Genomic DNA, 24615 nt, shown 5'->3' on the forward strand with positions numbered 1-24615 from the left:
ATTAGCCGGGCATGGTGGTGTGTGCCTGTAGTCCTAGCTACTTAGGAGGCTGAGGCAGTAGAATCGCTTGAACCTGGGAAGCAGAGGTTGCAGTGAGCAGAGATCGCGCCACAGCACCCCAGCCTGGGCGACAGAGCAAGACTCTGTCTCAAAAAAAAAAAAAGGAAAAAACGTTATTGTTGTCACAGCAAGTACATTTGCATAAAGTTACCTCATTATACTTTAGATGTGATTTCAGGAAAGAGAGTAGAATTATACCCAAATTACAGATCAAATATATATCCCTGATTTAATTTATTACATAAAAAAGAAAAACGTATTTACTTCAGGTGTAATATTTTATTTCAATACTTCAATATTGAAATCAGCTATCACACATATCCACCAACTGATACTTCATTGTCCATCTCTCAGGAGATATTCAAAGTGAGATTAGTTTGATGAAGCATTCTCAGCAAACCAGAACACTGTACTTCATCTTCAAATTTAAGTCAGATCCTTTAATAAGTTACTTCCTAGTCATTATTTTATAGTATTTATGAAATAGTGCAATACATCAGTGAGGTATCATTTAAGAAGCAAATACTCTATAGATTTGGATTTGTCATCCCAATTCCTTGGCATTCAATAATGTAAGTATCTTTAGAGGCATCTTCTTCATCTTCTGATTTCTTCACAATAAATTTAGCCTGAAATCAAAAGAGGAGTATATAAGTAATACAAAGAGAGATGGAGGAAACAGCCCACAACTCCAACTTACGTAGGCAGAGAGTTAATGTCAAGCCCATTTTATTGAAAAAACCTATAGAGATACAAAGATCAAATGATTCATGAGAAATTCAATAGCCTAAAGATAACACATTTCATTGTACAACCAGGGTTCTTGTTCAGAGGTATGCATACCTGTGAGTTTTGTCCAAATAGGTATGCCTGGGCCCCTTCCATACACACTGCATCAGAAAGCTCAGATGTGCAGCTTAGGTAAATATCAACTTTGAAACCTCAACTGGTAATTACAATGCATCTGTATTCCCTACACCCTAAAATTTTTCTAAAACATTTCTACTTTTATCTTGTCAAGTAACAAATTACCCTTTAATTTCTTTACATTTTTTCTTGCTAATTTACTTCCCTAATATATCATTCAAAAGATCCAGTTCAGAGAAGGTATGTGGGGAGGAGGGGCGGTGGTGGTGATTAACATCTTCCTTCATCTTTAATGTAAGGGGCTTAACATCACATTTTTCACTTGGTAACTAAAGTTGGCTTTGAAATATTTTATCTGTATCATTGTATTTTTTGTATGTTTGTTTTTTGCTTATGAGACAGAGTCTTGCTCTGTCACCTAGGCTGCAGTGCAGTGGCATGAACACGGCTCACTGCAGCCTCAACTTCCTGGGTTCAAAGGATCCTCCTGCCTCAGCCTCCAGTGTAGCTGGGACCACAGGCACACACCACCATGCCTGGCTAATTTTTAATTTTGTTGTAGAGACAGGGTCTCACTTTGTTGCCAGGCTGGTCTCAAATTCCTAGGCTGAAGTAATCCACCTGCGTCAGCTTCCTAACGTGCTGGGATTACAGGCATGAGCCATTGTGCCTGGCCTATATCACTGTAATTTGAAAACATCATTATTTTTAAAGTAAATATGATTCATTTTAACAAAACTAAATTCAGAATCAAAATAACTAGCCAGGTGCAGTGGTGCACACCTATAATCCCAGCTATTCTGAGGTGGAAGGATCACTTGAGCTCAGTTCAGGAGGCCAGCCTGGGCAACACAGGAAGATTCTCCACAACTCCCATCAACGTCTTAAAAAAAAAAATCAAAACAATTAAATAGGTTAAGTTTGTGGCAAAAGGATTTCAAATATGCCTAAAATCTTAGGATTCTTGGAAGTACAATTTGGAAACCATCACTCTAGGGCCTTACTGAATGAACAGTAATGTTCAAAAATTCTTTCACTTTCGGCATTTTGTGGTAATGTACTGACACAGAGTGGATATTTGAAATTACTGTTGAATGAATAAGTGCTGAATTCTGAGCTAGTAATTAGTAATATACATGTATGCATTTATATATTTTTCTAATTACAAACATTATGTAAATATGAAACACAAGTAGCAGCTATGAAAATCATTTCTAGCCTATACATAAACCTACTTAAAACTACAAATATGTAGACCTGAAAGGAGCATAGCGGGCCTATCTAGCTTAAGTCTGATTTTACAGATAACTATTTGCATTGAGACAAAGAAAGATAAGAAACTTGCCCCAAGTCACCCAGTTATACACAAAAAAGCTGAGCAAGATACGAGCTATACACAGGTTCATAGCACTTTCCGTTATGTATACATTTCAAATAACAACTAAGTGTCTACTACATGTAAAGTATTGTAAAAAGTAAAGAATATAATGAATAAAACCTGATCTCTGCTATTAAGGAGATCAATCTATAAGGGGAGACAGACAAGTAACAGTTATAAATACAGCATAAGTAGAATAAAAATAGAGTTCACACTCTTGACATCAAATACAATTTGCCTTTAATTCCCATTAGTCTTTCCTACAATTCAGCAAACACTTACCTGTGTTTCTTAATAACAATTAAAAGTATACATAATTAAGAATCAAACGGGGCGCAGCAGCTCACAGCTGTAATCACAGCACTTTGGGAAGCTGAGGTGGAAGGATCACTTGAGCCCAGGAGTTCAGGACCAGCCTGGGCAACACAGGGAGATCCATCTCCAAAAAAAAAAAGAAAGGAAAAAAAAAAGGCAGGGTGTGGTGGTGCACACCTGCAGTCCTAGCTACTTGATAGGCTGAGATGAAAGGATCACTTGAGCCCAGGAGTTCAGGGCTGCAGTGACCTATGATACTGCCACTGCAATCCAGCCTGGGCAACGGAGCAAGACCCTGTCTCTCAAAAGAAAAAAAAGAGTCCAGGCGCAGTGGCTCACGCCTGTAATCCCTGCACTTAGGGAGGCTGAGGCAGGCAGATCGCTTGAGGCCAGGAGTTGGAGACCAGCCTAGCCAACATAGTGAAACCCTGTCTCTGCTAAAAAGTACAAAAATTAGCTGGACGTGGTGGCACGTGCCTGTAATCCCAGCTACTCTGGAGGCTGAGGCATGAGAACCACTTGAATCTGGGAGGCAGAGGTTGCCGTGAGCCAAGATCGTGCCACTGCACTGCAACCTGGGCTAACAGAGCAAGACTCTATCTTAAGAAAAAAAAAAAAGAGAAAAGAAAAAGGATCATCATACAAATAGGAGTAGGGCAGCAACAGTGGTTTTGTGTTTGGGACACTTCTGTAATGACTAATTTTTAAAATTAGTATGTTACTTTTGTCATTTTAAAAAATGCTTAAGGCTAGGGCTGGGCATGCTGGCTCACACCTGTAATCCTAGTACTTTGGGAGATCAAGGTTGGAGGATTGCTTGAGCCCAGGAGTTCAAGACCAGCCTGGGCAATGTGGCAAGACCCCATCTCTACAAGACATCGAAAAATTAGCCAGGTATGGTGGCATGCTCCTGTAGCCCCAGCTACATGGGAGGCGGAGGTGGGAGGATCATTTGAGAGCCCAGGAGGTTTGTGCCACTGCAATCCAGCCTGGGGAACAGTGTGAGACTCTGTCTCAAAAATAATAATAAAAATGCTTAAGATTAGCACCCTCCCTCATAAAATTGTTATAAATTTTATATTTCACTATAAAATGACATTATAAAGAATAAGCAAAATGGGAAATATGCTACGTGTTACTGAAAGAAGCAAGAAATGAAGCTGTATGCATTAACTGCAAAAAAAAAAAAACAAAGAGAAACAATTTCAGAGAAGAGGAAAACACCCAAATGTCAACAGTGGTTTTACCGGCAAGAGGAAATTATGAGAAGGCTTTTCCCCTCTGTTTTCTATAAAGAAGTTACATTAGTTTCATGATGAAATATACCTATTGTTTCTTTCAATTAACAATCCAGGCCAAGCATGGTGGCTCACACCTGTAATCCCAGCACTTTGGGAGGCCAAGGCAGGCAGATCGCCTGGAGCTACGAAGTTTGAGACCAGCCTGAGCAACATGGCGAAACCTTGTCTCTACAAAAAATACAAAAATTAGCTGGGTGTGGTGGCATGTGCCTGTAATCCCAGCTACTTGGAAGGCTGAGGCAGGAGAATCACTTGAGCCTGGGACGCAGAGGTTGCAGTGAGCCGAGATCATGCCATTGCACTCCAGCCCGGGCAACAGAGTGAGACCCTATCTCAAAAAACAAAAAAAAGAAAAAAGAAAAAGAAAAAAAAAAAAAAAAAAAGAATCCTCTAAGAAAGGTATGAATATGAGCTCATACAATGATAAATCCTTCATCATTAAAAACTGTATGTCAACTCCACTAAATTTCAGAGGACAGTGAATATTAGAGTTTCCAAAAATATTCTAGTCTACCAATAGAATCAAGAAAATAAAATGTCTAAAATTTTATAGAAATTTTTTATAGCCAACTATGAATCCCTTGTGATTTGATATCATAGTTCACAACAAAACATCTTTACTTACCCTGTAGGGCAGTAGCACACAGTGATTATAACGTGGGCTTTGAAGTACGCTTTCCCAGGTTTGCTCAAAGCTCAGCTCTGCCGTTAAAACTCCGTGTGGCCTTGAACAGTGTAATGAATCTCTCTGCCTCACTTTACTTATATTTATAATGGGAATAATAATAAATAGCCACCTAAAATAAATAGTTAGGCTGAGGAAGACAGGTGAGATAAATTGCTAAATTAGCTCAGTGCCTGTCAAACAGGAAATGGGGATAGCAATTATGATTACTATTAAGTTTCCTATTTATTAAAATTTAACCCAAAATTGGCTAAAATAAAAATCAAAATATCAATTTCCCTTTGTAATAGAATACTCACCTTTGCTATTTGTTCAGCAAAATGTATAGCGGTTTGTGTATGGAGTGTAACTGGTCCTGTTTTTATCCTGGAAACTCCATTGGCTAATGCCATGAAAACAATCAGCTATTTAAAAAAGAACAAAAATCTCATATATTTATTAATATTTAGAGTTATAATTCCACTGCTGCCCATAATAAAAGTACTACTAGAAATAAAAATTGCTAAAAAATAATTTATATTTCTTTAGGTTTCCAGAAGTACTCAGAAGATGACAGAAAACCTATGTTACCCTAAGTCTGTGAGTGGTACAAAAAGGCTTAGTAGCAGCTCTCAACATAGAATTTTTAAAATTAATATTTACAAGTAAAATATAGAACATTAATATATATACTTGGACAAACTATCTCTGCAAGTTGGTATATATAATACTATGTTTATTCTACTCTCTAAAATTACATTTTAACAGCTGAATAGACAGACTAATACTGGGAGTTTATTGGGAGTTTAAAGTAGACCTGAGCAAGAAGGAAGAGATGAGAAATAACAGAAACTGTCTTAAGAAACAGGTCAAGAAATCTCGAGAAATATATTTCTAAATGTGGACACTACTGATTTGGGATTAAGGGGACAAAAGTATGGTAGAAAGGAAAATCTATAAAGATAAAAGACCATAAGAAAGATATTTGGAAATATTCAATATAATTTCTCACCGTGCGTGAACGTGCTAAGTTTGAGAGGTCTGCGACATGTCCTAGTGGAGGTGTTGACAGGCATAAGGGATATTATGAGTAAGGAGTTAAGGAGAAAGGCCCGGGCTTCGGATATTAAATTGAGAGTTGTCAGCATAAAGACGGTACTTAAGTCATGAGACCGGACAAACTAAGAGAGGGAGCAACTACAGAAAAAGAAAACAAGCATAAGCTGAAGTCCAGGGGCTCATCAAAATTTAGAAGTTGGCCGGGCACAGTGGCTCATGGCCCTTAATCTCAAAACTCTGGGAGGCTAAAGTGGGAGGATCACTTGGGTGCCAGAGTTTAAGATTAGCCTGGTCAACATACTGAGACCTCGTTTCTATAAAAATTAAAACAAAAAAAAGTTTTAAATTAGCTAGGCATGACAGCATGTGCCTATAGACCTAGCTACTTAGGAGGCTGAGGCAGGAAGATCACTTGAGACCAGGAATTTGAGAACGGTCTGGGCAACATAACAAGGCTCTGTCTTCACCAAAAACAAACAAACAAACAAAAAAAAAGGTGTTGAGAAGATGAAAACAACACTAAACTAGCAAAGGAAACTAGAATGTATGGCCAGTGAGATAGGAAGATAACAACATTTCAGAAACCAAGGGAAGAAAATACTTTAAGAAGGAAGGAGGGATCAATTGTGCAAAACACTGTAGATAGGCAAAGGTAAAGTAAAATGGGGGCTGAAATTTGAGGACTACAAATCCCAGAATATTTTTTTAAATTACTGAAGTAGGACTTGCTAATTAGTGTCTGAAAGTCAATTATTTAAATTTATATTCAATCTAATTACCACATATTCAAATCTAGCAGGTTAGAGGGTTTTTAACCTAAATGTGTCATTACCTGGTCTTGCAGATACTCGTCCACAGTACCACCATGTCTAAGATTTGCTAATAACATTTCAGCAGCTTCAATTCCAACTTTGTCTGCATTTACACCTAAAGGTAAGCACAAAAAAAAAAAAAAAAAAACTAAATTAATTACTAAGAGACAAAAAGTTTGACATATCCCAGTTAGCACTGGTATACAATTTTTAGGCCTCAAAAACCCACTCAGTGCACCTTTTAGAATAAGATCTTTAGTTATTTAATATTCTCAGTGTTTGGGATACCCAAACACTGAAAATATTTATACTTTTAAATGTACTAGTGGAGGAAAATATAGGCTGTGTTGGTCCGATTTAAAATGTACTACTTTATAAAGCCAGTTTACAAATAAGTTATGACCCTATAATGCTATGCCTCAATTTCAAAGTTTAAAACTTGCAGCCAGGCATGGTGGCTCATGCCTGTAATCCCAGGACTTTAGAAGCTAAGGTGGGAGGATCGCTTGAGGCCAGGAGTTCAAGGCTGGCCTGGGCAACGTAGCAAGATGCCATCTACCAAACAAACAGACAAACTCCCCTCCCAAATTCCAGAAAAGCGTGCATGTTACAATTAGTCTACAGGTTAATTCCATCAGAATTAAATAATTTGGCCCAGTGCAGTGGCTCATGCCTGTAATCCCAGTGCTTTGGGAAGCCGAGGTGGGTGGATCACTTTGAGGTCAGGAGTTTGAGACCAGCCTAGCCAAAATGGCAAAATCCTGTCTCTACTAAAAATGCAAAATTTAGTCAGGTGTGGTGGTGCATGCCTGTAATCCCGCTGCTTGGGAGGCTAAGGCAAGGGAATCACTTGAACCTGGGAGGTGGAGGTTGCAGTAAGCCGAGATTACGCCACTGCACTTCAGACTGGGTGACACAGCAAGACTCCATCTCAAACAAAAAAAGAATTAAAGAATTTTTTAAAAGTCAGGAAATTATACTTTATGTAAAAAAGAGCATATAACATTATCAGATCAAATATTTTAGAGTTTTATTTCCTCTAAGATTTGAATAGCTATTAGCTTATTCTAAATATAAGTCAGAATATTTACCCTCTTGCCCCACTTCCTATCTCTCCATACATATCCCAAATCTTTGATACAACATTGAATACAAAATAAGTCTGTCAGAAGTAGTAGAATTCCACATTATTATTTTAAGGTATTTACTCTAAATGAAAAAATTCTTGGCTGCAAATGAAAACGTCTTATAAAAAATGAAAATGTGGTTAGTTTTGTTTCTATTTTATGTTTGCAAATTTACTGGATTATATATAACATTTTCCCCAAAGTGGAAATTGTAGAATTTTAACTCTATTTTTCTTTGTTTTTCTTGTTTTCTTTATCTTTTTTATTGTTTAGAGACTAGGTCTCACTACGTTGCCCAGACTGGTCTTGAACTCCTGAACTCAAGTGATCCTCCCGCTTCAGCCTCCCAAAGTGTTAGAATTCCAGGAATGTGCCGCCATGCCCAGCAACTCTATTTTTCTTTATGGTAGTCATATTAATAAAGTACCTTCTTTATATTATCAATTGGTCAAGTATTTACGTGACTGAATGCAATAGTTTGAAACATGTGCTATGAATCTTGACTTAATAGCCACTGCCATTTCCTCTTCTAGAAGATGGAGATAATACCTATGTTGCAAAGTTGTTATAGAAATTAGAGATAATATTTATAAAGCATCTTTTACCCAGATTAGTACATAAAAAGCTATTAATAATAACACAGGTTGAGTAACCCTTTTCCAAAATGCTTGGGACTAGGTTTCAGATTTTGGATTTTTTTCCTTTTTTTTTTTTTTGAGAGGGAGTCTCACTCTGTCGCCCAGGCTGGAGTGCAATGGCGCGATCTCGGCTCACTGCAAGCTCCGCCTCCCGGGTTCACGTCATTCTCCTGCCTCAGCCTCCCAAGTAGTGGGGACTACAGGCGCCTGCCACCTCGCCCGGCTTGTTTTTTTTTTTGTATTTTTAGTAGAGACAGGGTTTCACCGTGTTAGCCAGGATGGTCTCGATCTCCAGACCTCGTGATCCGCCCGTCTCAGCCTCCCAAAGTGCTGGGATTACAGGCTTGAGCCACCACGCCTGGCTGCAAGATTTTGGATTTTTTAAAAATTTTAGAATATTTGGGCCAGGCGCGGTGGCTTATGCCTATAATCCCAACACTTTGGGAGGTCGAGACGGGCAGATCACTTGAGACCAGGAATTCGAGACCAGCCTGGACAACATGCTGAAACCCCATCTCTAATAAAAATACAAAAATTAGCCAGGCATGGTTGCGTGCGATTATAGTTTTAGCTACTTGGGAGTCTGAGGGATGAGAATCACTTGAACCTGGGAGGCGGAGGCTGTGGTGAGCCAAGATCATGCCACTGCACTCCAGCCTGGGTGACAAAGCAAGATTCCATCTCAAAAAAAACAAAAAAACAAACGGAGAGATGCCCTGAATTACCACATACACTGAGGAAAGGAAGGAAGGTGCTTGCTATAAGTGAGGCAATTTCTATACAAAGGAAATAGAGATTGATTAACCAGAGGCACAATTCATTTTAGCAGATTCTTTTACTCCCATAGTAAAGAATATAACTGTAAGACAAGAGTAATGAAAGATCACACAGATATTCAACAATGGAAAGACAAAACACATTCTGTCTATAATGCAATCACTTAAAGTTGCAAGGGATCCTTAAACATAGATCATGATCATAGTCCAGTATCATTTTTCAGATAAGGAAAGCCCAGAGTCACTATGCATGATAATGACAGGACACGGGACTAAAATTTAGGTCTTCTCACTCTCAGTTTAGTGCTATCATAACACACTGCCTCAGTCTAAAACAGCGAGATTTTCTCAAAGCAAAACCTCACCTTTTTAAAATAAAATTGAAGAATGTTATCATTAGAAGGATTTTGGAGATTCTCCAGGTTAATTTTCTTGCTCAACAAATAAGGAAACTAAGATCAAAATGGTTTTAGTAACTGAGACAATGATAAAGGCATCACTAGTTACAACTTCCTACCTCTAACACCTATGGTGGTATTGACAAGCAGCCAGTGTTCCTTCTGGTGATAACCCTAAGAAATTAGGATTCAAGGTCTGGTAGTTTTGTTTTGTTTTTTGAGACAGGATCTTGCTCTGTCACCCAGACTGGAGTGCCGTGGCGTGATCACGGCTCACTGCAACCTGCACCTCCTGGGCTCAAGTGATCCTCCCGCCTCCTGCCTCAGCCTTTGGAGTAGCTGGGACTACAAGCACATGCCACCATGCTCAGGTAATTTTTGTATTTTTTGTAGAGATAGGGTTTGGCCATGTTGCCCAGATTGGTCTTGAGTGCTCAGGCTCAAGTGATCTGCTTACCTTGGCCTCCCAAAGTGCTGGGATTATAGGCATGAGCTACCACGCCCAGCTCCTAAATCCAGTAGTTTTCTAGTTAATTTAAATCAGAAACGAAACGGGATCTGGATAAAGGAGGTCATGATATTCTCTCTGAGATCCTTAATATACAGACAAGCTAGATTGAGAAGACCACCAGTTACTTTTGCATTCGCTAACAACATCTCATTTGACTGATGTCCATGACAGGAAACAAGGAAGGATACCAGGAGGAGTCAGTCAATCTCAGCAGGCATGTTGCTCTCTCCTTTATTCTCTCCTAACACCCTAGGTCTAAAAATAAGTACTGTGAACTCTACAAGTGTTTTATCCAAAGACAACTTCAAAGTACAAGTTGTTTCATGTGACAAAGTGAGAAAAAAATGCTGACAGAATATTAGAAAATTCTTTTCAGGCCTGGTAAAAAAATTCCATGTATTACTGATAAAGTAATGATCCCTTCATGATCAGTCTCAATGCAGCACATCTAAAATTATCATCTACCCTGGCAAACTAACTCTACCCCCTATATTCCTATATTCACAAGAGGTAAATATATCCAGTTACCTAAGCCAGACATCTGGAAGATCATAGTTTACACTGCCTTCCTCACTTCCCATATCCAACTGGCCACCAAATACTGTCCATTCATCTCTGCAAATACTCACCTCCCTAGCCCAGCATTCCTTGGCGCAGGTCCTTACCATTCTGACCTGAATTGTGATAAACTCTTATCTTCCCACCTCCAGTATGGCTTTCTTCTACTTCTCTGAATTATCTTTCAAAAACTCTCATATCACATCCCTCCTTAAACGCTTTATATTTCAGGATTAAATGTAAACTCCTAGATATAACGTATAGCCTTTCAGAATCTGGCCTGTCGACCTTTCTGTCGTCATCTCTCTCCATTCCCCTACCCAGGCCTATTATCCACTTGCAGTTGCTCACTCAAACACAGAACACTTATTTTTTTGGTGACAGGGTCTCACTCTGTTACCTAGGCTGGAATGCAGTGGTGCAATCATAGCTCACTGCAGCCTTGAACTTCTTAGGATCAAGCAATCCTCCCGCTTCAGCCTCCTGAGCAGCTGGGACTATAGGTGTCAGCCACCATGTGGGGCTAATTAAAAAAAAAAAAAAAAGTTTTTAAGAGATGGGATCTTGCCATGTTGGCCAGGCTGTTGTCAAACTCCTAGCTCAAGCAATCATCCTGCTTCAGCCTCCCGAGCAGCCTGGACTACAGCTGCATGCCACTTCACCAAGAATACTTCTGTGTGTCAAATTTCTTTGTCTTTCCTCCTTAGCTCTCACTTTCCTATCCAGCCAACTTCTATTTACCCACAGAACCCACTGGAGGACCATTAAATGGCAGAAGCCAGATTTGGGGTCAAGCAGTCCCCAGAAGGATTCACTTTTCTTATCCTGTGTTCCTAGGGTACCCTGGGGGATACCACTATCACAGAACTGGTCTGTTTCCTCTGCCAGAATAAGCCAGGAGGCAGGAATCATAGCTATCACTTCTGAATCCCTAGTACACAGTACCTGGCACATTTGGTAACCAGTGATACAAACAAACTCACACTTCTCCCAATGCCTGCTAAGTACTTATTGCTTGTAATATGTCTGCTCCTAGTCTCCGTTTTATATTTGTATTCTCTTTGCCTCTAAAGACTGTTGTAGATAGTGCATGGAGTGGCTCAATATCCACACTGATTCCTCACTGCACCTAATACGTAATTAGTATATGCCAAATGCATATTTTAGATCACTATTTCTCAAACTTCAGTATACATTAAAAGTACCTGGAAAGTTTGTTAAAATGGATTCCTTGGCCCCACTCCCACAGATTCTAATTCCATACGTCAGGTAGGCCCCAAAATCTGTATTTCTAACAAACTCCCAGTTTATGCTGACAAGTTTGCCTGTCTGCCAACCACAATTTGAATAGCACAGTTTTAGACAGAATTCATTTATGTATGAGTTCAACTGGAAATGGTGATTTTGTTTATTCTCTTTATCAGATTTGATGTCCAACTAGTTCTAGATTTACTAACTGAGCAAACTGAGGAATTCCTAATTTTTTTTTGCATATAGTACTAATAATGTAGCTAAACAGCATAGCTAGGGTAAACATTTTTATTTGTTTATTTATTTTGCAAAGACAAGGTCTCACTATGTTGCCCAGGATAGTCTTGAACTTCTGGTCTCAGTGATCCTCCCACCTCAGTCTCCCAAAGTGCTAAGATTACAAGTGTGTACCACTGTGCCCAGCTTGGTAAGCATTTTTAAAGATGCTACAAAGTAGGAATAAAGCAATCAATGACCACGCAAACAACTAGAAGTTCACCTAAAAGTTGCCTGGTTGGTAAAAGTTTAAATATTAACAAACACATGCATGTATGTATCTTCTCTCTCTAATATGCCAAACCTTAAACAAATTTCCCTTTCACAAAAACATTCAAAATTTTGAAATCATCAATGTAATAACTGACGCAGAGAAGAATCATCAATAGATGTTAAAACCACTAGATGAAAGCTGTTATGGGAGCAAGATAATCAGATGGCCTCAAAGTATTGTCTTGGATCACTAGTTAATTATAAAGGTAAAAGGAACATTCATAGCAGACAGATCTGCAGGACACACCTCCTTAACCAAGTGATCACACTCAACCTCACCAATAAAGGAGAAACTAACATCATGTGCCCCCTGCCATGATACAGTGGAATGTACACAAAATCACCTATGTAGTATTCTTAATAAAAATGTTTAATCTGAGTATATCATGAGACAATCAGACAAATTTAAATTGTGAGAAACTGTGAGAAAGTGGCCTGGACTCTTAAAAATGTCAGCATCATGAAATGAGCAAAAAAAAAGGTAATGGGAGGATTCTATATTAAAAGAGAGACTAAAGAGATTTGAGAAACAAATGCTATGTGTTCAAAAAAAAAAAAAAAAAAAAAAATCCCACATTGCTCTAAATAATATTTTGGAAACAATTCATTACGTATGAAGCTATCTGGTATATCAGAATAAAACAGACAAATTCTTCAGGTGTAAAAATGGTATTATAATTATGTACTTATTGTTCTTTGGATATATATGCTGCAGTATTCAGGGGTGAGACATGGCACCTGCAACTTACATTGAAATGGCTCAGAAATATACACAACAAACTAAATGTTCGTAACTAGTGAATCTAAGAGAAGGCTGTATGGATGACTAGTTGAACTAGTCATTCAACTTTTCCATAAGTTTGAAATTTTTCAAAGTATAAAGGTGGGAGAAAGACTGAAAGTCTGAAAGTATAATTGACTCTAAAAGAGAATCAATTAACTACATCCTTTTAAACTTGTCATTCATCATTCTATAACATTCCAATCCTGACAGATTAAAGAATTTTCCAGTAGCATTGGGAACTATGGACCCCCTTCATTTATCTTACCTCGTTTACCAAGCGATGATCCAGCAAACAAACAGCCAGTGGAGGTCTCAGCAATAATTCTATGCAAGAAAAAAAATTATTACTACCTTTTCTATAAATATTCTAAATTTATGCAAATACAACACAGGAGAACAATGGCTATTAAATAGGCTGAACAAAATCTGGGCAGCAAATTGCAAAAGTAAAAATTCTTCATATAGGGTGGCATGATTAACATTGTCTATCTTAATCAGACCACTAGTATCCTTTACCACTTGACCAGAAGTCACACCAGATTCTAATTCACAGGTTAAGAAATGTCTACCATGCCCCCCAACAAGTTACCACGTCACTAGCACTAAGCAGTACCATTTCACAGGCACACAGTATTATAAAGTGTTTCAGAATTATCTTAAATAAAAAGGTCATTATGCAGAGACTTTGGTATTGTTCTATGGTTTTTAGATAGTATTATCGTAAGTAGAGCAAGCATTTACTTTAAACCTTTTAATGGAAATTCTGAATGAGAGGATTTGAAACTTAAATATCCAAAAATGGTACTTTTATACTTCAAAAACATCAGTTAAAGAATTTGTACCAATACTTAAATCTACAACTCCTAACTGAATTAATGTAATAGTTCTAGTCTGTTTTTGTTTTTTCTGAGACGGAGTCTCACTTTGTCGCCAGGCTGGAGTGCAGGGGCGTGATCTCAGCTCACTGCAACCTCCGCCTCCCAGGTCTAAGGGATTCTCCTGCCTCAGCCTCCCAAGTAGCTGGGACTACAAGTGTGCACCACCACGCCCAGCTAATTTTTGTATTTTTAGTAGAGATGGGGTTTTACCATGTTGGCCAGGATGGTCTTGATATCTTGACCTTGTGATCTGCCCGACTCAGCCTCCCAAAGTGCTGGGACTACAGGCGTAAGCCACGGTACCTGGCCTCTAGTCTGTTTTTAAAAAGCTCTTTGCTATATTTATTTGTGAATTGATTTCACATTTAAAGTATTTCATGCAACTGGAAATATTCTCATAGGACTAGCTTTAAAGCCTAACTTCTGATTAAACATTTAAGTTTAATGTAACAACATAACAAAAGGCAAGTCATCCTCAGAAAAAATTCAGAATAATTGTCTTAATTTATCATACTGGTATTTTAGGTAGGAATGTCCTTAAAAATACAAATTGAGGCCGGGCGCAGTGGCTCATGCCTGTAATCCCAGCACTTTGGGAGGCGGAGGCAGGCGGTTCACGAGGTTAGGACATCAAGACCATCCTGACTAACACGGTGAAACCCCATCTCTACCAAAAATACAAAAAATTAGCCAGGCGTGTTGGTGGGCGCCTGTAGTCCCAGCTACTTGGGAGGTTGAAGCAGAAGAATGGTGTGAACCCGGGAGGCAGAGCTAGAAGTGAGCCGAGATCGTGCCACTGCACTCTGGCCTGGGCGACAGAGCGAGACTCTGCCTCGAAAATAAATAAATAAATACATACATACATACATACATAAATTGAAACTTCTTAAAACTATAAACTTAAGCAAGAAACCCTACAAATCTTTAATTTAATGAGAATTATTTTAGGGCTCTCAACTAATGTGTAGGAAAAAGTATTGTCTCACATTATTCCATTTCCATTGCCAAATGCTTGCTCTTTAGGTTCTTGAACAGGCTGGATGTTAACATACAAATCCCGGATCTCCTTTCTGATGCATCTAACTGCTGCCGCCGCCATATCTTTTGCTACCTATTTTAGCAAGACAGAAAAATGCAATAAAACAATTACTGATTATTCGGAAAATTGTTTTCAAGACTTCAAAGACATATAAAATAATTGGTTGCCTTTACATGCATTATTTAATAACTTGATTTTCAAGAGAGCACTGAATTTTTAAAAACGCTTAAGCAAATTAACTTTATTTTTGTTAATTAATGTATCCATTAATATATATGTTTCATCTTTTGTTTTAGGTTCAGGAGGTACATGTGCAGGTTTGTTACATGGGTAAATTACATGTCGCTGAGATCTGGTATGTTAATGATCCCATCACCTAGGTAGTGAACACAGTACCTGAAAGTGTTTCAACCCTCATTCCTCTTCCACCCTCCTCCCATTAGCAGTCCCCAGTGTTCCCATCTTTATGTCCATGTGTATTCAATGCGTAGCTTCCACTTATGAGAACATGTGGTATTTGGTTTTCTGTTCCTACATTAATTTGCTTAGGATAATGGCCTCCAGCTGCAGTCATATTGCCACAAAGGACATGATTTCTTTAAAAAAATGTTATCTCAATAATTTCAAAATTTAATTGACATAATACTTATCAAGACACACATACATTTTATTTCTGAGAACATCTAGACAACTTACTTTAAATGGTAAAACACCAGCAACGAAAGCTCTTCCATATATCTTAGTCACACAGCCACGGTCAATTAAATTTATAGGGTTCAACTGTTTAACTGGTGACATTCGAACAATCACTTCACCACCCCCTTTTGGGTAATATCCCCTATGAAAAGTATAACAAATGCCCATATAAACTGATTGCATGACAAAAACAAAGCTCAATATTACAATACAATGACATGTCAATGATATCCAAACATGTAATCCATGGAAAGGTCTAAATATTTTAGGTTTGTATTTTGTAAAATTTTACAAATTAAAAAACAAAATTTTGTCTGTACAATATGGTAGCCTTGAGATATGTGAAACTATTAAAATTAAATAAAATTTAAAAATCAGCTCCCCAGCTGCATTAGCCACATTTTAAGTGCTCAATAGTCACATTTGGCTAGTGACTACCATATTGGACAGCACAGATATGGGACATTTCCCTCAATGCAGAAAGTTCTATTTGGCAGTGCTGTTGTAAAATATAAGCTCCTTGAGGGCTAGACTTACCTATATTGTTCCCGCTATTTTCCTGTGCCCAAAACAATGTCTGGCACACGGTAGGTACTCAAATAAATATATGATGAATATTTAAGTAGCAAAATACTTAAAAAGTTTTAATTCAGTTAATTGGTGTCATCTGTTCTACAGCAGATGGTGAGAAGACAGTACTCCTCCCCTCAAAGAGCTCAATATCTGGTAGGGAGATTGCTCCATACACTATCTACTAGAATACAAGTCAGGCTATAAGAAAGGTTACAACATAGGTACAAATATGAAATCTGATTGAGGCACAATCAGAGTTCATAAAGAATTATAAGTTTCACGTTAAAAAAACATAGGATTTCTAACTTTTGGGAGAGCAGGGGAAGAATAACATGAACAAAGATACAAAAGTCCAAAGGCACAAAGCATATTTAAGGAATAACAAGCAAACATATTGTTAGAATATATAACACGTTGAAAGGAGGAGAGGGATGAAGAAGTTAGAAAAGTTAGGGCAAGACTTCAAAGCACTTAAATGTCATACCAAGAAATATGGCCTAGTGATTACGTGGCAGAAGGGAAGCCTTCAAGAGAAATAACCTGAATGCCCAATGTGTTTCTTAGGAAAACAATTCGGATCACATTGTGGAAAAGAATTCCTTTTATGACCCCTTAGTGTTTAGTCCAGTTGTCTACACACAGTGAACACTTCAGCTGTGCTGGGGCATGAAATAACACTAGATATGAGAGTACCTCAGTGTGAAAATTCCCTTGAAAATATTTTCCCTAGAAATAAATAACCATCATGTGCACCTGCTCTCAAGTCCCCATGCCCCTGCTGTTCATTATTTTTAAGCCACAAAGTATAATTACTTCTTTCAAGAGATGCAGTGTATTAAGTGGGTACCAGAAAGACAGTTCTCTAAGGGTCTAACTTTTCCATTATTTTTAGCATAAGTAATAGATCCTAACATTTAAGAAATAAGCAGCTTACCTTGTTTTAATGTCACAATTAAATCTGAAACCAAATTTTTCAACAATTGGCTTAAAGACCTGAAAAAAATCAGTTTTTATCATTAGGTTAATCAGCAATACTCACTAATTTAACAAGCATATTTATTAAACAAAAGTGCTTTGTTGGCTAGTAATTGGGTGCTATAGGTAAACGGTGTTATAAGAATATGTAGGCTGGTTCCATTTTTTCAAATGAGAAAAACTGATACGTAGCTAAATTTAAAAGTTTGACATTTATTTAATCAGAGCTGCGTAAGTCTATCTAATGAAAAAAACTGGAACTTAGGATACTTGATATCAGTGGTTATTCCACTCCAAAGGCCAATACTTCCTAACGCATCTCAATATAGTACATTTAAGAAATGAGAGGGTATTGGTGAAGAGCATTCCATTCTGCCATCTCAATTTTTTATACAGTTGAAATCTCATTCCACAGACAATGCTTTAACATTATAAACATATGCATTTTCCTGACATCATGAAATTATTCCTAAACAAAATGTGAATGACTCCATGGCATCCTGGCCTAATTTACTTAACGGTCCTCCAATTTTTCATTATTAGGTAATGATCTATCTTATATAACGATAATTACAGTGTATAATGCTCTGTTCAAATACCTTTAACATTTATCTTTAGCTGTATTTTGCAATATTGAATTAGAGCAGTTTCCTTGAAGTCAAATTACTAGGTTATACATCCCATCGAACTGACTTTAAAAAGATTATACCATCTATTAGAATGGCAATATTTCAGAGAAAGATGGTGTTTAAGCCTGATGTCTAAGGCAACTCTTTGAGATCTACTCTAGAGATTTACTTATTTCTCTGGGTTGTCTCTTATGTATCCAAGAGGTATGCACGTTATTAACCTTGTTTTGGGGTTTTTCTTTTTTTTTAAGGCAGAAAAAGCTTAACAAATAAAAACCTAAGAATATCAAGTGCTAGGATGGATACAGAACAGCTGGAACCCTCTATTTGATATTTATTTTTATTTTAGAGATGGGGTCTCGCTATGTTACCCAGGCTAGACTCCAGCTTAAGCTCAAGAGATCCTCCCACCTCAGCCTACGAAGTATTAAATAGCTGGGACCATAGGCACACACCATTGTGCCCACTTCAGCTGGAACTCTCATATAGTACTGGTAATAATGCAAAAAGTGGCCACTTCGGAAGCTAAAATAACCTGGCTATGTATTATAAAGTTAGACATTTGCTTATTGTAACAACCTTACCCAAGAGAAATGAAAATGTACAATCACACAAAAACTTGCAAATGAATGTTAACAGTAACTTAATTTATAATTGCCAAAATCTGGAAACACCCAAATGCCTTTCAACAGATGAATGGATACACAAACTGGTACATCCATATACGAGAACACAACTCAAGTTTTCATTGCAGATATAAGCAACATGGATGAATCTCAAATGTATTATGGAGAGAAAAAACCCAGACTCAAAGCCTACATACAGTATTATTCTTTATATGACATTCTCAACAAAAGGCAAAACGATGACAGAAAACAGATCAGCAGTTGCCAGCGGCTGAGACTCAGGACTGATTACAAAAACGTATAAGGGAATTTTTTAGAGTAATGGAACTATTCCACATTTTGATTGTGGTAGATGGTTCACAACTGTGAATCACGTCACTGTCAAAAATCACAGAACTGCATGTTAAAAAGGGTGGATTCAATTGAATATTACACTTTTAAAAATCTGGAAGAAAAAAAAAGATTATACCACTTTTCTCTCCCACTAGTTATATGAGCACACCAGTATTTTTTAAATCATTTTTTAAATGTTTGATCCTAGAATGGAAGGGGCTTAATGGAAAAAAAAGTTTGAGTTTTCCTCCAAATCATAATTCTTGTATTTATAAAATAACACATCACAACTGATATAATTTATATCACACTCGAGGTGTTTTTTGTTTTGTTTTGTTTTTTTAAAGACAGCATCTTGCTTTATCACCTAGGATGAAGTGCCAACATAGCTCACTGCAAACTCGACCTCCCAGCCTCAAGTGATCCTCCCACCTCAGCCTCCTGAGTAGCTTGGACAGGTGTGCACCACCATGCCTGGCTAATTTTTCTGTGTGTGGTGCTTTTTGTTTTTTATTTATTTATTTTTTTGGTAGAGATGGGATTTCACCATGTTGCCCAGGCTGGTCTTGAACTCCTGAGCTCAAGGGATCTGCCTACTTCAGCTTCCCAGAATGCTAGGAAAACAGGTGTGAGCCACCACACCGGGCCCTACACCTGAGTTTTTTTAAAAAAATTCACTATAAACAGAATCTAAGATATAACAACAAACTTAAAGTAAGCATAATTCCCCACCCCCTACTGCAACAGAACTAGACATATTTGGGAGGCTGAGGTGGGAGGATCCTTGGAGCTCAGGAGTTCAAGACCAGCCTGGGCAACACAGTGAGACATCGACTTTACAAAAAATTTTTTAAAAATTGGCTGGGTGTGTGCCTGTAGTCCCAGCTACTTAAGAGGTCACAATAGGAAGACTGTTTGAGCTCAGGAGGTTGAGTCTGCAGTGAGCTGTGATCATGCAACCGTACTCCAGCCTTGGCAACAGCACTGTCTCAAAAACAAAAAGAAAGAAAGAAAAGACACCATGAAGAGATAAACAAGAAAAAAGACACCATGAAGAGATAAACAAGAAACTCACCAAAAAAACACTCAAGATATATTTAAATAGATAATGGAGACTCAGAAGCATGTATGAGATCTTAGTTTGTCAACAACAAAAACCCTTACCATCACTGTATAATCAATCTGTGGTGCCATTTCGGCATTAGTTCCACCTCTCAAATGAAGTTCTGATGGAGAAGCAGCAAAGAGAACACACGGCATTGAGACCTGCATCAAGAGGCACACACTCCTAAGAAGAAGGCAGAAGGGGCTTATTTCCATTTTCTTTTCTGCATTTTCTTTTCAAACTCTTAAATAAGCTATATTATTGTTCATCACTACTAACTGAAGCACAGACAACTGTGAAGGCAGGTATATGCCACTGAGTTTCTAGTTAAAAAACGTTTTAGTGTCTGAATAGTAAAATCCCGAATTTTAAAGAAAGATAGTATTTCACCATAGAAAAAAATAGCTTTAAATGATAACCAAACTTGGGTCTGAATCTTCAACTAAACACATTAGCTGTGTGACCTTGGGTAAGTTCTGATACTTTTCTTTATATTACAAAAAAGTAAAAAAGAAAAAACATTAAAAATAAAACCTTCTTCAAAAGTTTTACAAAAGAATTCTTGAAACTAGCAGTTTATGAAAATGCTTTCGAAATAGTCAAGGTCTGAATTGATTATATATGAGTTGTTACTATATAACAAGGTACTGTTCCAGGTATAAAGTTAAGATATAGTTCCTATCATTGTGGAGTTCATGATATGAAAGAATAATTATTTTATGAAGCCATAAAAGAGAATGAGTTCATGTCCTATGCAGGGACATGGATGAAGCTGGAAACCCTCATTCTCAGTAAACTAACACAGGAACAGAAAACCAAACGCTGCATGTTTTCACTCGTAAGTGGGAGCTGAACAATGAGAACACATGGACGCAGGGAAGGGAAAATCACACACCGGGACTTGTTGCGGGGTGGGGGGCAAGGGGAGGGAGAGCACTAGAACAAATACCTAATGCATGCAGGGCTTAAAACCTAGATGACTGGTTGATGGGTGCAGCAAACCACTATGGTACATGTGTACATATGTGATAAATCTGCACATTCAGGACATGTATCCAGAACTTAAAGTATAATAAATAAGATAAAAATAAAAGAATAATACTTTATAAAGAGTGACAGCTTGGCTGGGTGTGGTGGCTCATGCCTGTATCCCAGCACTTTGGGAGATGCAGGTGGGATGATCACTTGAGCCCAGGAGTTCAAAACCAGTCTGGGCAACATAGTGAGAATCCGTCTCTACAAAAAATTAAAAAATTAACCAGGCATTGTGGTGCACACCTGTAGTCTCAGCACTTTGGGAGGATCGCCTGAGCCCCAGAGGTCAAGGTTACAGTGAGCCATGATCATGCCATTGCACTCCAGCCTGGGAGACAAAATAAAAAGACTGACAGCTAAGTATTTCACATGGAAAAGTTTTAGTGAAGTAATCCTTGCTTTACTTGCCTGTTTGGTCCTTATAGTCAAATAATGTGAGAAATCACAAGAAATAGTTATGCAACATGATGAATTTTATAAAGTGAAACATTTGGTCATTAGCTTTTCTTTGAGACAGGGTTTCCTTCCATTACCTAGGCTGGAGTGCAGTGGCACAATCTCGGGTCACTGCACCTTCCACCTCCGAGGCTCAAGCCTCAGCTTCCCGAGTAGATGGGACTACTGGCATGTACCACCATGCCCAGCTAATTTATATATATTTATTTATATATATATGTGTGTGTGTATATATATGTGTGTATATATGTGTATATATATATATGTGTATATACGTGTGTGTATGTGTGTGTGTGTATATATATATATATATATATTTTTTTTTTTTTTTTGTAGAGACGGGGTTTTGCCATGTTGCCCACGCTGGTCTCAAATTCATGAGCTCAAGTGATCCACCCACCTCGGCCTCCCAAAGTGCTGGGACTATAGGCATGAGCCACCCCACCTGGCCTGGTTGTTTCTAAATAAGCCATTATCTCCCTCCTCCAAAGTTAAGTGAAAGCAATCATATTCATAAGTAGTTTGAAAGGGAATTCAACATAGGCTCCTACCTACTAAAAGACAGATCTTTATTAACCTTACTTACACAATGATGCTTAAGTATTCAACTGGGACGTCTCTATCAGTAAAAATGAATTTCATTAATTCAATAAATATTTATTGGACAGGTGTGGTGGCTCACATTTGTAATACCCAAACTTTGGGAAGCCAATGTATGTGGATTGCTTGAGCGCAGGAATTCAAGACCAGCTGAAAAACATGGTGAAATCTTGTCTCTTCAAACAATACAAAAATTAGCTGGGCGTGGTGGTGTGTGCCTATGGTCCCAGCTACTCAGGAGGCTGAGGTGGGAGGACCTGTTGGGCCCAGGAGTTACAGCTTACAGTGAGCAGTGACTGCACCACTGCACCCCAGCCTGGGCAAGAGGGATACCTTGTCTCAAAAAAATAAAACATAAAAGTAGGGAAACAAGCTCATAGACATTAAGCAACTTGCCCAGAAAGTGGCAAAACCTGGACTTAAATCCAGGTTACTTAAATGGAATGTTAAGTGATACATACCCTGCTGTCTTGGTATCTGCTGTGTGGATTCCACCTTTGATCTTCTCTGGTGTAAAGGTTATTTCTGTTGAGCCAATTTCTGCCCCCTCCAGTCGCCCATCACACAAATCTCGAATCATTTCCAGTCCAGATAAATGTTGAGGCCTTCAGGTCATAAGACTGCATCAAAACGTGTGCATTCAGACTGCCTATATCCCCACATTTTATGACAAATCTATAAAACTGCAATGGCAAGAAAACAGCAAGGTCTAACCACAGTAAGTGCCACATCTTCAGTGTCAGCTTCCTTTTCGGTTTTTACGCACCTAGACTACCTGCTAGTAGGTATCATTTTAACGCTTCCTTAAAAACCAGTTATTTCTAACTATAAATACATACCCTGATATATTGTTGCAAATTAGAAGTGTGCAAAAGAAGAAAACTAATAGTTATTTCAGCGCCACCAGTCTCGCTTGCACTTGACTGAATAATCTATGGTGCCTGTATGGGCTGAACTATGTCCCCCCTAAACTCATATGCTGAGACTCTAACCCTCCACATCTCAGAATATGACTATATCTGGAGATAGAGCCTTTAAAGAGATAAGTAAGTTAAAATAAGGCCATCATACAATCTTACTGGTGACCTTATTTAAAAAAAAAAGAAAAGAAAAACTAGGACATACAGAGACGCTAGGGGTAAGGTGCACAGAGGAACCACCATGTGAAGAGGCAAAAACACAAGCCTGGAGCAGATCCTGTTCTCATGGCTCTCAGAGGAAACCAACCTTGTCAGGACCTTGATCTTGGATTTCCAGCCTCCAGAACTGCGTGGAAATAAATTTCTGTTGTTTAAGCCCCACTCTGTGTGTGGCATTTTGTTATGGCAGCCCTAGCAAATTAATACAACACCTACAGCCTAATGAATTGGATTCCCCTGTTGGTGAACTGGAGGGCTCCAAACAACTATGACAAAGGCAATTAACATTAACATATATCAGTAATTGCCTTTTGGTAATTTCAAAACTGTAGACAAAAGACTGAGCTCGCCGATTTATTAAAATGTAATAAATACAGAATACATACAAAGCAATCAGTGCGGCTTCAAACCTGGGTCCTCTTCTAACAGGTGCATGTACTTGAAACTCAATTAGTGGCATGCCCAGCTACCCAGACAGAAGAAATAAGGTCAAGTGTCAAGGTGTTTCCCTCTCCACAACAGATAATTCTGGTCCTAACAGCTCTCTGGAGGTATGAACGAAAGCTGGAATAACACATCTCAGGATCCTTTACTGTTTTATGATTCCAAAACTGGCAGCAGCACAGAATGCACTGGTTAAAAAAACACGGTTTCCTCTGGCCTCACAAGTATTTCTGCCCTATCTATCTTGCCCGCTTATACGTGCTATTCGGATCATTGGAATGCCTGGTGAGGTGGGAAAACATTTTAAAAGCTAGCTCTTTAGCAAATGAGACTATTTTAGTCAAACAGAGAAAACTCGAAACCATTTATAAACTCACCCCTCGAGGCTTTCAAGATTTTACAACCCAGGCCACCGCCCAGGCATAGCGTCCCCGCCCTGGATCCCCCATACCTGCGTCCGGGACCTTCTGGGTTCCACCACTCGGACTCCCGATGCCCCAGCCCGTCAGCCCGACCCCCTCAATCCCCCAACTTCACAGCCCAACTCCCCCTCCAGCCAGATTTACCTTAGGCCTGGCGTGCTCCGGCCGGCTCGGATCTTCTGCACCCGCAAGGGGAGGCCCAGGAGACAGCTCAAGGCCGTAGAGACTCTCAGGATCTGGCCGCCCTACAAAGGGTGGGGTACAGGGAGAAGAGACGTAAGCACACCGGTAGAGAGAGCTGCCCTCCTTAGTCTGGCTGCAGCCCCGGCCGCTTCGCTCTGCACTTACCCCTTCCATGATGCTGCCGTCGACCTCTACCCGCGGCCCCGCCATGGGGGGCACCCTGGGGCCCAGCCCGCAGCTACAAAGCCTCCGCCGGAGCGGGAGAAAGAAGAGACGTTGGCTCCCGCCCAGTAGTTCAGAAACCTCGGTTCACGCCTGGTGCTGCAGCATCCTGGCGAAAAAGCGGAAGAAGCGGCGCCTCTCGGGACACCTGAGTCAGCAGAAACGAACCCCCGGCTTCTCCCAGGGCCGCAGTCGGTGCGCATGCGCATAGC

At 38.9% G+C, this 24615-nt stretch overlaps 1 protein-coding gene across 4 annotated transcripts; it reads right to left on the minus strand.

The window, feature by feature from the left end:
• Positions 1-319: 319 nt before the first annotated feature.
• Positions 320-24610, minus strand: RTCA (RNA 3'-terminal phosphate cyclase). Of its 4 annotated transcripts, XR_002726188.1 has the most exons (12): positions 24347-24610; positions 24143-24243; positions 22455-22598; positions 19962-20085; positions 17169-17227; positions 15662-15803; positions 14913-15037; positions 13314-13372; positions 6477-6571; positions 4906-5010; positions 4547-4736; positions 551-689 (listed from the first exon to the last, which is right to left on the minus strand). XR_002726188.1 is itself a non-coding variant. In XM_023191302.1 (11 exons), exons 1-11 carry the CDS (start codon positions 24389-24391, stop codon positions 588-590), a joined length of 1101 nt encoding a protein of 366 aa, XP_023047070.1. In that variant the 5' UTR covers positions 24392-24610; the 3' UTR covers positions 320-587. The 4 variants fall into 4 exon arrangements, 3 of the variants coding, with proteins under 3 accessions (XP_023047070.1, XP_023047071.1, XP_023047072.1); XM_023191302.1 differs by lacking the exon at positions 4547-4736 and having other exon boundaries at positions 320-689; XM_023191303.1 differs by lacking the exon at positions 4547-4736 and having other exon boundaries at positions 324-689; positions 22455-22613; positions 24347-24585.
• Between the last annotated feature and the right edge of the window lie 5 nt (positions 24611-24615).

Source organism: Piliocolobus tephrosceles, chromosome 1 (genome assembly GCF_002776525.5).
Source record: "Piliocolobus tephrosceles isolate RC106 chromosome 1, ASM277652v3, whole genome shotgun sequence".
Taxonomy (NCBI): domain Eukaryota; kingdom Metazoa; phylum Chordata; class Mammalia; order Primates; family Cercopithecidae; genus Piliocolobus; species Piliocolobus tephrosceles.

Bases quoted from the DNA above. Each gene is read 5' to 3' on its own strand.
- RTCA (XM_023191302.1), bottom strand. From the start codon at position 24,391: ATGGCGGGGCCGCGGGTAGAGGTCGACGGCAGCATCATGGAAGGG. The intron at 24,244-24,346 runs GTAAGTGCAGAG...CACCCTTTGTAG, and splicing joins ACGGCAGCATCATGGAAGGG to GGCGGCCAGATCCTGAGAGT. The intron at 13,373-14,912 runs GTGAGACAATAC...TTTCTTGCATAG, and splicing joins GGCAATGGAAATGGAATAAT to AATTATTGCTGAGACCTCCA.